At 41.3% G+C, this 13,717-nt stretch overlaps 1 protein-coding gene across 1 annotated transcript in view; it reads right to left on the bottom strand.

Annotated features, from left to right (window-relative positions):
• Dapl1 (death associated protein like 1) overlaps positions 1-9,749 on the bottom strand; it is an 18,651-nt gene extending 8,902 nt beyond the window's left edge. The window contains exons 1-2 of the mRNA XM_004629898.2: positions 9,662-9,749; positions 618-705 (exon numbers count right to left, since the gene is read on the bottom strand). Of these exons, the coding sequence (XP_004629955.1) occupies positions 618-705; positions 9,662-9,719 (146 nt within the window). The 5' untranslated portion in view covers positions 9,720-9,749. The remainder of the gene's footprint in view (positions 1-617; positions 706-9,661) is intronic.
• Positions 9,750-13,717: the final 3,968 nt, after the last annotated feature.

A 13,717-nucleotide genomic window follows, 5' to 3' on the forward strand; every position in this document is an offset into this window, starting at 1 on the left:
TACAGTCTGTGTACCGCCGTGCAGCGCCAGTTATTTCTGTCACCCTTGCGCCTGTTTTCCCTACCGAGGCTTCAAGCGGTTGAGCCATTTTGCATGAGATCCAGCCCACAGTGCTGTGCTTGGCTCTGGGAACAGCGCAGAGTCAAGGTCAGGGCGGAAAGGGCAGGGAGAAACTAGCTTGGGTATCTCAATGTCCTCCTGCTGCGCCAAATATAGTGGCTATTATTTCTTAAATTATCGAGTGATGAATCCAAAACAAAAGGGACGTTTATTTTTAATTCAGGAGAGTTGCTTCAGCAGAAAGCAAGTTATGAGAACAGGGTCAGTCAAGGCGCCCTGTCTTACAAGGTGGTCTGAAAATGAGGAAGGGGGTGAGCAGCAAGTCCGCTGCCGAGGCCCGTGCCCCCGAGGGAGGAGGTGGCAGGGGGCTGGGCGCAGAGAGGCGGAGGCAGGGCCTGGGGTGTCATGCCCGGCCCCACGGGGCCCACCAGGTCATGCCCAGACCCCACCACATGTGGCTGCCCATGCACAGGGCCCTTCATTTGTCCTGAATAATTCAGGAGGCAGAGTCTTTCAAATTCCTCGGGGCCACGAAGGAGAAAGGAAGCCACACCTACCTTGCTTTCTCTAATCCTGTTTTCTTGGCGTGTTTCTCCAAGATGCCGATTTCTTGTTTTTTGGAAATTCGCATTCCTCCGGCTTTTACTAAAACAAATAGGCATCAACATGGAAATTAGAACAGCTTTGTTGTTCGAAGTATGAATTTAGACTTGAAAAGAACTTTCGGACTTATTTTTTAAAGATCTAAACTTTTAGCTAATTAAAATAACACAATAAAAACCTCTTTTTCTCCCGGTGGCAAGCAGGTGGGGGCAGAGGCAGGGCTGAGGTCTACTTGTTTATGCTCAGACAGGTGGAACAGAGGTTGAAAAAAGCAAGAGGTCAACCTTAGATTTGGGCAGGAGAATAACAACATACTCCCTCGGGCGTTTTACTGAAAACATTTTTTTTCTTGTTATTAAACCAATTACATTCTTCAGGATAGCAACCAACAATTACAATGTGACCCTCTGTTTTCCCACAAGATGAAAGCGTGGCTTGCGTTTTTTTCCCTCTCCAACCAAAGCTTTCGAAAACCGGAATCTGAGAGATGAGCCAAATGCCAGGGCATGCAGTGATAACGGGCATTTCATCCAACAGAGGTGCTTCAAAGTCCCCTGGTCCCCACCTGCCACGGGGGCTGTAAATTTCCACCTTGGCACCACTCCGAGGGCCTACTGAGTAATTAAACTGCATTAATAATCCTGCCATTCAAGAGATCAATTAGTGTTAATTAGGCTACAGATGACCTAAAAGCAATTCAAGTGCTTAATAATGTCAGGTGAAATCAACTTTTGAAAAGGAACAATCCATTTCAGCTTGGGAATCAAAGCAAATACTTTGGCTGTTTCCAGGAAATTTGCACGTCTAAAATCTGACAAGCTCAAAAGAGAAATAACAATGAACATTGATTTGTTTGAACCTGTTAATTCTTTTTTACGGAAATACCACATGGGCAATTTTCTGAAACTAGTTTCAATAGAGGAGAGAATAAAACCGATTTTATTTCTCAATGCCCGTATGAATTGACTTTATCATCATTCTGTAGAAAGTATTAATTTATTTTTTAGTTATATAATACAAGCAGAAAGCACACAACTCAAAATGCGTAGAGGTCTTCATTCTCCTCCTCAGAATTTTACCTTCTCAGGTCCTCTCTCCAGATACTGTACTGCTGTTACATTTCCTGTCTTCACAGCTATTCTAGGAGCTATATTGTAAAAGCAAGAGCTTAAGATACATGTTCTGCATTTTGTTCCTTTTTTCATATAACCAAATATTTTAAAGAAAGTAATATATCTATATCTGTGCCTTTATCTCCAGTAGACTTCCACTGTATGAGCATTCTGTATTTACTTAGTTTGCTAATTGGACATTTCATGTATTTCTAATTCATTATAACACAAGTAACACTGAAATGAATATATTTCCGACTCACAACTTGCAGCAGTACTAGTGTATTCATGGAGTAAATTCCTAGAAGTTTTCGTACTAGCTCTGAAGAGCATATGCTTTCGGAATTTTGTTAAATCTTGCTCAACTGCCCACTGCAGGGGTTGCGCCCCTTACAGTCTCACTTCATTGTCTGTGATTTCTTCCTTGCTTCCTTTCCTTTGTAGAACTCTGCAAGCTATGCTTACTTACTTTTCTATGAGAACTTCAGAAGCAGTTTGTCAAGTCCCTAAGAAAGCCTTGTTGAGGCATGTCATACACACACTTATTTGTGGGCTTTTACTGCAGGAGATTGAACCCAGGGCTGCTCTGTCACTGAGATTTGTCCCTTACCTCCTGCCCCTGTTTTAAATTTTGAGACAATATCTTGTTAAGTTGTCCAGGCTGGCCTTGAACTTGAAACCCTCCTCCTTCAGTGCCCTGAGCAGCAGGAATTATGAGTGTGTACCACTGCACCTGACTTCTTACTGAAATGTTGTTAATGGTTAATGCTTTACATTTAAAGGGTTTTTCTTTTTCTTTTTAATTTTTCTTTTATTTGTGTGTGTGTGTGTGTGTGTGTGTGTGTGTGTGTGTGTGGCCAGCTCAGCCCATCAGGGGGCAGGGCTGGCATGTGATGCTGGGGGATTGAACTGCGGTCCCTGTGCTTTGCTAAGTTTGTTCTAAGTAGGTGCTTTAGACCACTGAGCCATCTCACCAGCCCCATTTTTTTTTTTTTTAAGAGAAATTCATATCATCATGTTCCTGGTGTTCAAAAACACACTGTCTTTATCCATTGTTCACACCTTTTCCTGGGTTCTCATTAACCTATTCATATAAATTTTATATATGTGTTCTTAGTTTGCTTTCGAAATAATTATTATTTTTTGGCATAAGAAATTGAACTCAGGACCTCATGCTTGCCAGGCAAGTGCTTGCCTCTGAATATCACCAGGCCTCTGAGTTCATTTTCTGTGCATTTTATTTTTGTTGCTAATATTGTAAATAGGGGCTATTCTTTCATACTTACTCTAACAGATGTTTTTGAAGACACCACGCCTGGTCTGATTGTTGTTTTAATGTTATTGATTATATGCTCAAGAGCTATTGAGTTCCATTTCTCATTATAATTTTTGATAGATTTTCTTCGATCCTGTAGGTTTTTAAAAAAATGATATTTATGAAGAATAATTCTGCCTCCTTTAGAATAATGTTAAATAATAGTGACGGTGGACAACTTTGCCTTCTAAATTTTTCCTCCATACTGGGGAGGAAGATTGACTCTGAGGGAAATCTACCGCTGAGCTATTTTCCACAGCCTTTATTATTATTCTTTATTTTTCAATTTGAGACAGTGTCTTGCTAAGTTGCCCAGTGGGTCTCAAACTTCAGCCCCTCCTGCATCAGCCTCCAGAAGCACTTAGGTTATAGGTATATAGTTCAAACCATGCCAATTTGCCTTATTTATATTTTTATGGTGTTTGTGGTACTGAGATTGGACCCAGGGCCTTGTACACGCAAGGCAAGAACTCTACTACTGAGCCACATCCCCAGCCCCTGCCTTTTACATTAAAAAAATCTTTTTTAAATTTATTTGTTTGGTATAGGATCTCACTACACAGCTTGAACTCATAGTGATCCTCCTGTCTCAACTGCGCCAGTGCTGAGATTACAGGTGTGCACCACCATGCCCAGTTTCGGTGGCTGGCATGGTACACCTGGGGTTCTGGGGCTGGCTCAGCATGCAGTACCAGAGGTCGAACTTGGGTCCTTGTACTTGCCAGGCCACTGAGCTATCTCCATGGGCCCACCTTTTAAATTTTTATGGAGTTGTTTTTAGTGTTTCCTCATTATACATAGTATATGCATTGATAGATTTCTTTCAATATGTATGTTAATATATTGTCATATTTTTTCATGTTAAAATATCCTACTATTTTTTGTTGGGCCTCAAATTTAGGAATAGGTATTAAATTTTATCAATGCCTTTCAGCATTCTTGGCTATGATCCCGTGAGATTTTCTCTTCTCTTAATATAGTCATTTATATTAATGTGTATTGGGGCTGGAGAGATGGCTCAGTGGTCTAAAGCACCTACTTGGAACAAGCTTGGCAAAGCACAGGGACCACGGTTCGATCCCCCAGCACCACATGCCAGCCAGCCGCGCCCCCTGGTGGGCTGAGCTGGCCACACACACACAATAAATGTTAAAAACAAAACAAAGGAAAAAAAAAAAAAATATATATATATATATATATATATATAAAAAAATGTGTATTTTCCTATGGAGCAATTTCTTACATTCATTGAATAAACTCCAGTTGGTCATTTAAATTACCATTTTAAGTTGATTATACAAACCTCTCAGCAGAATTTTGTAATGTTAGATACATTTTAGGAAAGACAGTACTAATCTCATAATGATGTATTTTAAATTATGGTGTTTATGTATACAAAATCATGGTTGACAGAAACCATATTATGTGTTTTGTTTGTTTGTTTTTGGTATCAGGAACCAAACTCAGGACCTTGCATTGGTCTGGTAGTGCTTGTGCCGCTGAGCTGTATCCTTGGCCCAGAAATCATCTTATGTGGAAACATCTTCTGAACAGAGCTGGGATACAGGCAAGAGGAGGCAAGGGACAGACTTCTTCAGAAGGATGTCTGAGGCAGGTGTGGCTCTGTCAGAGGGGTGGTGTCTCTTTGTACTACCTGTCTATTTTGCCAAGAAGAATGCAGTAAGAGGGCTGCGGAGATAGTTCAGTAGAATGAGTGCTTGCCTAGCAAGCTCAAGGTCCTGAGTTAAATCCCGGGTACCTCCCCCACGAAAGAATGAGGTAAGAGATGTGGGCTTGGGTCTACAATATATCTCCCAACAGTACTTTCCATTCTTCCGATGACAGTGATTTTCAAATATGTGTGCTGTAATTTCCTTTTGATAGTTTCTTCTGTTTCACAGGTGCTGTTATTTCTATGCATTTTCTTCTGCTTGGACTGACTTTTATTACCAACTATAGAAGCAAAACTGTTATGGTTAAAACAAGCAAGTTAAAAATGGGATGACCTCGGGAAGCTTAGTTCATTGAGAACTCACATTTGGGGGAATACTGATAATTTGAGTCCCCAGAGGAGAGGGGCCACCAAGCAGGGAGCCAAGTGAGGCCACGAGCATCTGGTGAGGTCACGCCTGAAGGAGCAAAGTCTTCAGAGACCTGGGGTAACATCTTTGAAAATCCAAAGGACTGTGAGTGGGACAAGAGCAGTTTCCTGGTTAGGAACTGATGAGAAGGTGTAGGCTGCAGGAGCAGCTGCTGTTGGCTCAAAGCTGACCAGACACCTGGGCAGCACAGAAACTTCTTGGCCTGGCAGCAGTCTTGGTCCTAATCTATGATCCTAACCTATAGGGCATAGGTTTACTTTTCTAATAGAGAAATAAATTCCAAAAGACATAAAATGACCTCACACAAATATGAGAGGTCTTTCTTTTCCCCCTCCCTCTTTCTTTGTGGTATTAGGGATGTCTGAGGCCTTCTCACTGAGCTACATCCCCCAACCCTTTTAAACTTTTATTACATTTTGAGACAAGGTTTTACTAGATTGCTAAGTTGCCCAGGCTGGGTTTGAATTTTTTGGTCCTGCTGCCTTAGACAGCTGTCTACAGAGTGCTAGAATCACAAGCATTTGCCATCATGGTCAGGTGAATTCTTTGTTTTCCAGAACAATAAAACAGAGAGGTTTGAGGATGTATTAAAAAGATTGTTCCTTCCATTCAGCAGTCTTTGAGTCCTTTCTGTTACAGGGGTATGGGTGCTAACTGAGGCATTAGAAAGAATAAGGAAACCACATCTTGGATTTCTAGAACACAGAACACAGCTCTAACACCAAATCTTGTTCTAGGAAGTAATCTCACTCTCATTGAATGTCACCCATGTAAGGTAGAAAGAAGCAGAAAGCAGTATCCCCATCCATAGATGATTGCACTGAGATATAGATGAAGGCTTTCACCACATGAGGTGATTGAACCAGATGGAGCCAGCTTGTAAGAGGGTCAGATTTAAAGCTCTGCTGGGAATGCTAGTGACACTTGTCTCCTGAGAAGCACCATAGACAGACTAACATTTACAACCCAATAAAGTTATGTTCTGGCCCATTTTGCTTTATACCAGATAAGTCTGATTCAAGGGATCTGTCTAAGGTCTCACTGCATCCACATCAACCCATGTGAATTTCTAATCATTTCCATAACTCCACTCTGGGATTATACTGACTTTTGAACTGTTGTGGAAAGACCAACTGAGCAAAGTAAAATCTGCTCTTAAGTACAAATCTGAGCACAGATACTTAAGGTGAGGCTTTAGATCCTTCCAATAAGTAAAATGAAAACATGAACCTGAGCCAGAAATGTAAGGAAGATGCTGTTTGGATTGCTTTGTTAGAAAATGTAAGTTTATGTGGGGAAATTGAAGCTTTGTTTTCCTCTCTCTGTGTAAGACTTAAACTCTTGTAGATTTTGTGGCTTTTAACTTATCCAAAACAGTTCTTGTAGTTTGAATTCTCTCTGATAGCTTTTCATCCAGTTATGGTGTTTCAGACATTTTGTGCAAGTTTTGGTAGAGAGCATTTAGGATAAAAACAAGCCTGCAAGAAACACTTGGCCTTTTCCTTCACTAATCTGAGCAGAATGTGTGTGGAAAAGTGGGAAGGCACAGAGTTTGTGCACACTCTGCCTCACGACTGAGAACTTCCATTTGAACACTTTAATTGAGAGTTAGACTTGTTTAAAGTGCTTACTTTGCATTCACAGTTGATTTATATGCAAAAATTTGCTTGCCAATCAAGGCCTCAAAATCTTCATTAAAAAAAAGAGAAGAAGAAAGGTTGTGGAACAAAGAGAGAGAGAGGGCTTTAGAGCAAGAGGGTTTGGGCATGAAGCCAGCTTTCTTTTCCAGTCCCAGCTCCACCTCCTGGCTGTGTGGCTTTGGGCAATTTCCTCAACCTTGCTGAGTTTCAGTTTATTGCTCTGTGAAACATCATCCTAAGTGTAGATTAGGATCAAGACCACTGCCAGGCCAAGAAGTCTCGGTGCTGTCCAGCTGTCCTGTCAGCTCTGAGCAGTGGCGCTGCTCCTGCAGTCATCAAGCAGGTCATAGCCACAGGGTGTGGGGCAGAGGGTCTTGCAGCCTCGCTGTTCTAAACCCACAGCTCTGCCCTACAAGTTGAGCAGATGGAACTGAAAAAGGCTTTTGTTTTGTTTTGCTTTTAGTAACATTGCTTCTTATGCAGCTGTGGTCATTCTTGGGTTGTGCGTTCATTTCATTCCCTCCAAATTTCCCTCTTTCTTTAATAAAACCGAAAACTTCTCTAGGTATTCAGCGATGTCCCTTCTGCTGGATCTGATTGAGCTGGCTTAAGCCAAATGAAAAAGTGCAGGGAATATAGAAAAGTTCACGAGCACTGGCGGTGCTTTCTATTCATCGTGGTTGGGCACCATGGATCCCTTCTCTACGTGCATGATTTTGGTACCACTGTTCACATAGTGGGGTTCTTCTAAAACTAAGAGTGGGACAAATCAAAAAGCAGAAAAATTAAAGCTGTGCATCCTGGGGGCCAGGTCACCTCATATTTAATATTGTCTAGTTTCACAGCACAAATGCATATCCAGGGCTAACAGAGGTATAACGTATTATATTCATACACATGAAAGAAAGCCTGCTAAAACTCCACACTTAGCAGAGGGTTACCTGACAGCTGCCTCACTTCTGAGCGGCTTCATTTTTAACTACGATGGGGTGGGCATGAAGTCCCTTTTCCACTGCAATTTCTTTCTGTTCTGATGACTGCGGTTGTGCTTACTGCAGGTCCAACATCAGGGCATCTTGGAATTAGGGGGATGATTTCTGCTGACTGCAGTGTTTCACTAATCACACTGATGGTGCCTTACTAGATTAGTGGCATTTCTCAACCTCCCTTCCAGGATGTGAAAACTGAGGCTCAGAGATGTGGTGTGAAATCACAGTTGCAAGCTGGCCTGTCTGAAAAATTACGTCAGACTTGCCCATCCTCTCGCATTGGCCTCCCACTTTCAGGGATCTGTACTTTTCCTACTAAAATCAGGTGAAGTTTTAATTGAATGTTTGCACCTAATTATTTTTTTCCATAAATAAAACTTTGCACTATCCATCGCAAACTGCACAGACCTCAAACATGTCGTGAGACCAGCTGAAGGATGAGGCTTCTTTGTTCTCTTGAGCTCAGGGGGAGGCAAAAGTCTGCCTTCATCTCCATTCTAATTATCCAAAACCTCTTATCTGTAGTGTCACAGTTTGTAATAATTAATTGTCATGCCAGAGGCATTGTGACATGATTGATGGAGTCGTGGTATGCTATGTACACAGAGTAATTAGCAATCATTAGTGATGGGGACAGACAATTCCTGGTGGTTTCATTTGGTTAAGTCTAGCTTGGTGTTCTTTGTGCATAAATGTAGTTTAGCACATCGGGCTGTAGCTTAACCATTTTATGAAGGATGGGGTAGAAGTGGCAGGAAGAGAACAAGGTCTTTTTTCTCTTTTATCTTATATAATGAGTTTCACTTTCAATAATTTGCATACACAGCTCCCGACAATTAATTAGCATCATTACCTTTAAATGTAATGTCAACTACTGCTAAATTCAGTTACATGTGTAAACTATCTGCAATCTTCTGAGGAGGCGAGGCATGGCGTCTGAAACTGGAAACCCAGAGTTACTACCAATCCTCTTGTTAGCTGGGCTGCCCACCAGGACCCTGGAGTTGTGTCAGGATGAGCCTTCGGGAAGGCTACACCTGCCCTCATTCACCATCCTTCTCTGCAGCCGAGATATCTGAAATAATCTGGCGTAGAAGTGCCAAACAGTTACACACCAATAACTCAATTTTATACTTGGAGAAAGGCAAGTACATAGTGGTCAAGCTTTTGAGGTCTTTCTTAAGGAAAAGAGAAGGAAGACAGTTGCAAGAACATAAAACTGACTAAAAATAGGCTGGCTCATCCCAACAAATCTGCATGAACTTATGATTTAGAACAATAAAATTAATTTCTTTATTCCAGAGACTTGATATAAAGAACATGTTAAAACAGAGACAACTGTGGAGGCTTGGAAAAATATCACGATAGCCACTTGTTCCAGTCAGCCCTCCACCCATCCTGTGTCCTTATTGAAAAGTGTTTCTCAGTGTTGGCAGGCATGCTATGTTCCTGATGATACTGCCCAAATCCTAAGCCTAAGGAGGGAGAGAGAGATGAGGAACAAAATGAATGCCCAAAGTACAGGCATTTGGGGGAGACTGAGTACGGAGCAGGAACGTCTAGAAGAGAATGTTGTGTCACAACTAACCTGCAGCTAGGGAGGGAAGGGGCAACTTCCAGGGCAGAAGGGCTTCTGAGCTTGTGGAACCCAGTAGGAGCCTGCTTGACAAGCCAGTGGCTTATGCACAAGTTAAGGAGGATCAAAGACAGAGGAAGAAATCAGGCTGCAGGAAGTTGAGGAGGGCTAGGGTGGACGAGAACCTCACTCTGTTGGGGTGCTCTTATAGAGCAGGGCCAGCAGCTGCAGCTGCCTACAGGACCGAGGGCAGTGGGAGCCTACCTGCAGGAGGATGCCCCCCTTTGAGTGGAGACAGCAGGACTTGCACGTCATTTGCCATCGCTTGTGCCAGTGCCTTGCTGGTGGTGCTTCAGAGTGCCAGCTGCAGCTGCCCCACCGCACCCTGGCTTTTATAAGGGCGGGGCGGGGCCCCTTCAGGGCGTGTGTGAGCAGCAACAGCACCTGCTCTTAGGAAACCTGCACCTCCTCGGCAAGTGTTCTCTTAGAAGAAAACCTTCTTCTTGTCATCTGAGAAAGCATGGTAGATGCCTACAAGAGACGGAAGTTTCATTCTTCCACAGGAGGAAGGGAAGAGAATGTAATTCAGTGAAATTCTTTTTCTCTCCAACTGTTCAATCCTCAAGTATGCACAGGGCACCTGCAGTATGACACGCTCTGTCATACAGTGGTATGACTAGGGCAAGATATCTTTGTTCTAGACACTGGGGCTGTTTGGGGGAGATGACTATAAAGAAGTTCTATGCTCTTATCCTGGTCTTTGCAAGTATAAACACTCATACTAAGAACATAACTGGAGAAGTGTACAGAGGGCTGTGTGCAAGATGATAATTTGTAAAAGTTTTAATCAACATAAACCCCCTAAATACAGAGTTAATTAAGATATAGCCATGAGAATATTATGTAGGATACATTACAAATCATGTTTTCAAATAATATTAATGATGTGGAAAATTGCTTTTATTTTTTTGAGACAAGGTCTTGCTATGTAGTTGAGACTGTCCTTGAACTGACTATGTAGGTCAGGCTGGCCTTAGACTTGCAGAGGGTGATCCTCCTGCCTTGGCTTTTGGAGTGCCGTGATTACAGGCATGTGCTACCACACCCAACTATGTGGAAATCTTAATGTTAAGATAATGAAAAAGTAGGATAGAAACCAATAAATGCTAAATTTGTGAAAAAGGATAAAGTACGTATTTAAGCTTAGTCACTGTAGTGTCTGCTGGACCAGGCTTTGGTACATGGCTTATGCTTACATGTTCTCTTGTTTGTCAGTACAATTAAAAACTGCTTTCAAGAAACACTGTTAACTGCCTGTACACAAGGACCATTAGCAAGGGGTTGGCACAAGTGCGAGGTCTTGAGTTTGATTCCTGGGGTGGGAAGAGAGAGAGGGAGAGGGAGAGGGAGAGGGAGAGGGAAAGGGAGAGAGAAATTGGGAGGAAATGTTGGTCAAATACTGTGCTGATGACATAACATTATTCTCATAATATTTAGGGGATACAACTCAATAATATAAACCAGATAATGCAATTAAAATAGGAGCAAAAGATTCAAACAAAGCTTTACAAAGTAGGAGTATTAGCAGCACATAAACACATAAAAGATGTTCAACATCATTAAGCATTAGAGAAATGTAAATTAAAACTATCATGGGGGCTGGAGAGATGGCTCAGTGGTCTAAGGCACCTACTTAGAGCAAGCTTGGCAAAGCATCAGGGACCGCGGTTCAATCCCCCAGCACCACATGCCAGCCAGCCCCGCCCCCTGGTGGGCTGAGCTGGCCACACACACACACCTCTCTCTCTCTCTCTCTCTCTCTCTCTCTCTCTCTCAAATAAATAAAAATAAAAAAATGTATTTATAAAAAAAAAAACTATCATGAAAGCCACTACACACACACACACACACACAAATGGCTCAACTATAAAAAAGGAAAATACAAAATGCTGGGGCAGGTGTTGGAGCCACTGGAACTCTCAGTCACTGCTAGTGAGAATGCAAGATGTGCTGGCCTCTTGGAAGTCAGCCTGGCAGTGTCTTATAAAATTTAACACATACTTATACTAATGAGTAATCATCCAATTGTCACAAAAACTTGTGTAAAAATATTTATAACGAGACTTCATAATTGATGAAAGTTAGAAACAACCTAAAAATCTACAAACTATAGAATGAATAAATAGATTATGGTATATCCATATAAAAGAATATAATTCAACAACATAAAAGAATAGTGTGCTTAAATTTTTATTTTGTTTTTCTTCTTTTTAATTTCTTATAACTTTTTAAAATCAATTTTGTAGGTTTATGTGTGGTAACCTAAATAATTAATTTGCAGATATCATATAATGCAACAACCATTGTCGAATTCCTATTGCCTTGTTTAATGAAATTTTATATTGTTTCTAATTTTTTTATCATTTTGTGTCCTTGAAAATATAAAAAAGAATTGTTCAACTGTCACAGCCATCAGCTAAATAAATAATAAAACAAAATCCACACTTTTCTTGGGAAAACAAATAGTGTGAATGAATCTCAAAAGCTTTATGCTAAAAGGAAGAGCCAGACCTAATAAAAGCTACTTACTGTGCAATTCTATGTGTAGATATTCTTAAAAAGTTGAAACTATAGGAACAGAAATCTGATCAGTGACTGCTAAAGCAGGGAGAGGAAAGGTTAAATTGCACATGGGTAGAAGGGGAGCTTTTGAGGTTAATGAGATTGTTTTGTCTTAATTATAGAGGTGATTGCATGGATCATACCCATATATGCATTATATGAAAATGGTGAATTTTATTGTGTGCAAGAAATATTTCAGTAAATGATAAAAATAACTGTTAGATAAATGAATGGAAATTGTACACTCCAAAATGTTTCAAATGCTTATGTCCAGGTGGGAGTATTGCCTATTGGCTTTTTGATTTTTTAGTTTTAGTTATTCGGTGTTACTTTTTAAATCAATAAAAATACTGCAGCATTTTGGGGAGGGGTGTTGAACAGAGGTCCATGCTGTGGGAGAACACCCACACAGCTGGCAGCTACAGTGCTTAGTGAGTGGCTCTCCCTAGACTAGCTGCGAGGGCGCAGAGATTCCAAGCGCCGGCAGAGCTCACTATCCATTAAGGATGTAGAAGACGGGAAGATAAGGAGGTGAGGGGCTTCTATGTGTGGTTGGAAAGATTTACTGTGTGCTGCTCAACAGAAATTTCTGCGATGTCAGAAATGTTCTGTATTTGTTCTGAGCAAGATGGTAGCCAACAGCTATAGCTTGACTTGAGACTTTTAAAAGTAGCTGCTGCGGATTAAGAACTACTCTTATTTAAAATCAAACATGATGCTCATCAACTTACAGTGGGGTTTAGTCCTGATAAATCCATTGCAAATTGATAATATTGCAAGTAAAAATGGCATTTAATGTTCCTAAGTTACAGAGCATGGCCATTTAGCCTAGCCTACACTGAACATGTTTAGAACATGTACATTAGCCTATAATTGGGGAAAATTATCTAACATAAAGTTTATTTTATGATGAACTGTTGAATATCTCATGAAATTTATTGAACATTGTACTGAACATAAAAAACAGAATGATTATATGGGTGTATTTTTTGCACCATCAAAAATTGTAAGTTGAACTTTGGTAAATCAGGGGTAGTTTTAAGTTCAATATAATCAGCTACCTGCAGCTTGTGTCTATAGGATTGGCCTGCACCAATCTATGGCACAAAACTTAGATGCAGGATTCTTGCCAGAGTGCAATGACTTTCCTCTACACCTGGGAGTTGCACAAGGCAAGGAGGGAGCTGGAGAGCAATCATCTTGAGGAGTCTTCACCAGGACAGCCTGACAGAGGCTGAAGAGGAGCCCCCGTGTGAGAACAGAGCATGTGCCCCAAAGAGAAGGCTTCTTCTGAGTACATGCTTGTTCATCTAACCAGGAAGTGATGTGAAACAGGCTTTCTTTCCACATAATTCACAGCAAGCTTCAGGCTCTGGATTTGGTTGTGTACTTTTCAGGGGATTTAGAACACAAGATTTCCCAAGCCGTCTTTATCATGGGAACCTTTGTTCTCACAGCCCCCTATAATACCTCCTGGAACCCAAGTTAGAAAATCTATGTGAGGTAGTGAGAGTGGTGGTGTACAGGAGCGACAATCAAAGAAATAACCAAGGGAATATAAAGGGTATAAGCAATAAGAGTCAGCAGGTCACCCCATCTCCCCAACTCTGCATATCTGACATGCCCATTATGGACTATGGGTTGAGCATCCTCATTCCAAAAATCTGAAATGCTTTGCACAAGTGAGAAATTCCACAC

This window comes from Octodon degus, unplaced genomic scaffold (genome assembly GCF_000260255.1).
Source record: "Octodon degus isolate 3935 unplaced genomic scaffold, OctDeg1.0 scaffold00032, whole genome shotgun sequence".
Classification (NCBI taxonomy): domain Eukaryota; kingdom Metazoa; phylum Chordata; class Mammalia; order Rodentia; family Octodontidae; genus Octodon; species Octodon degus.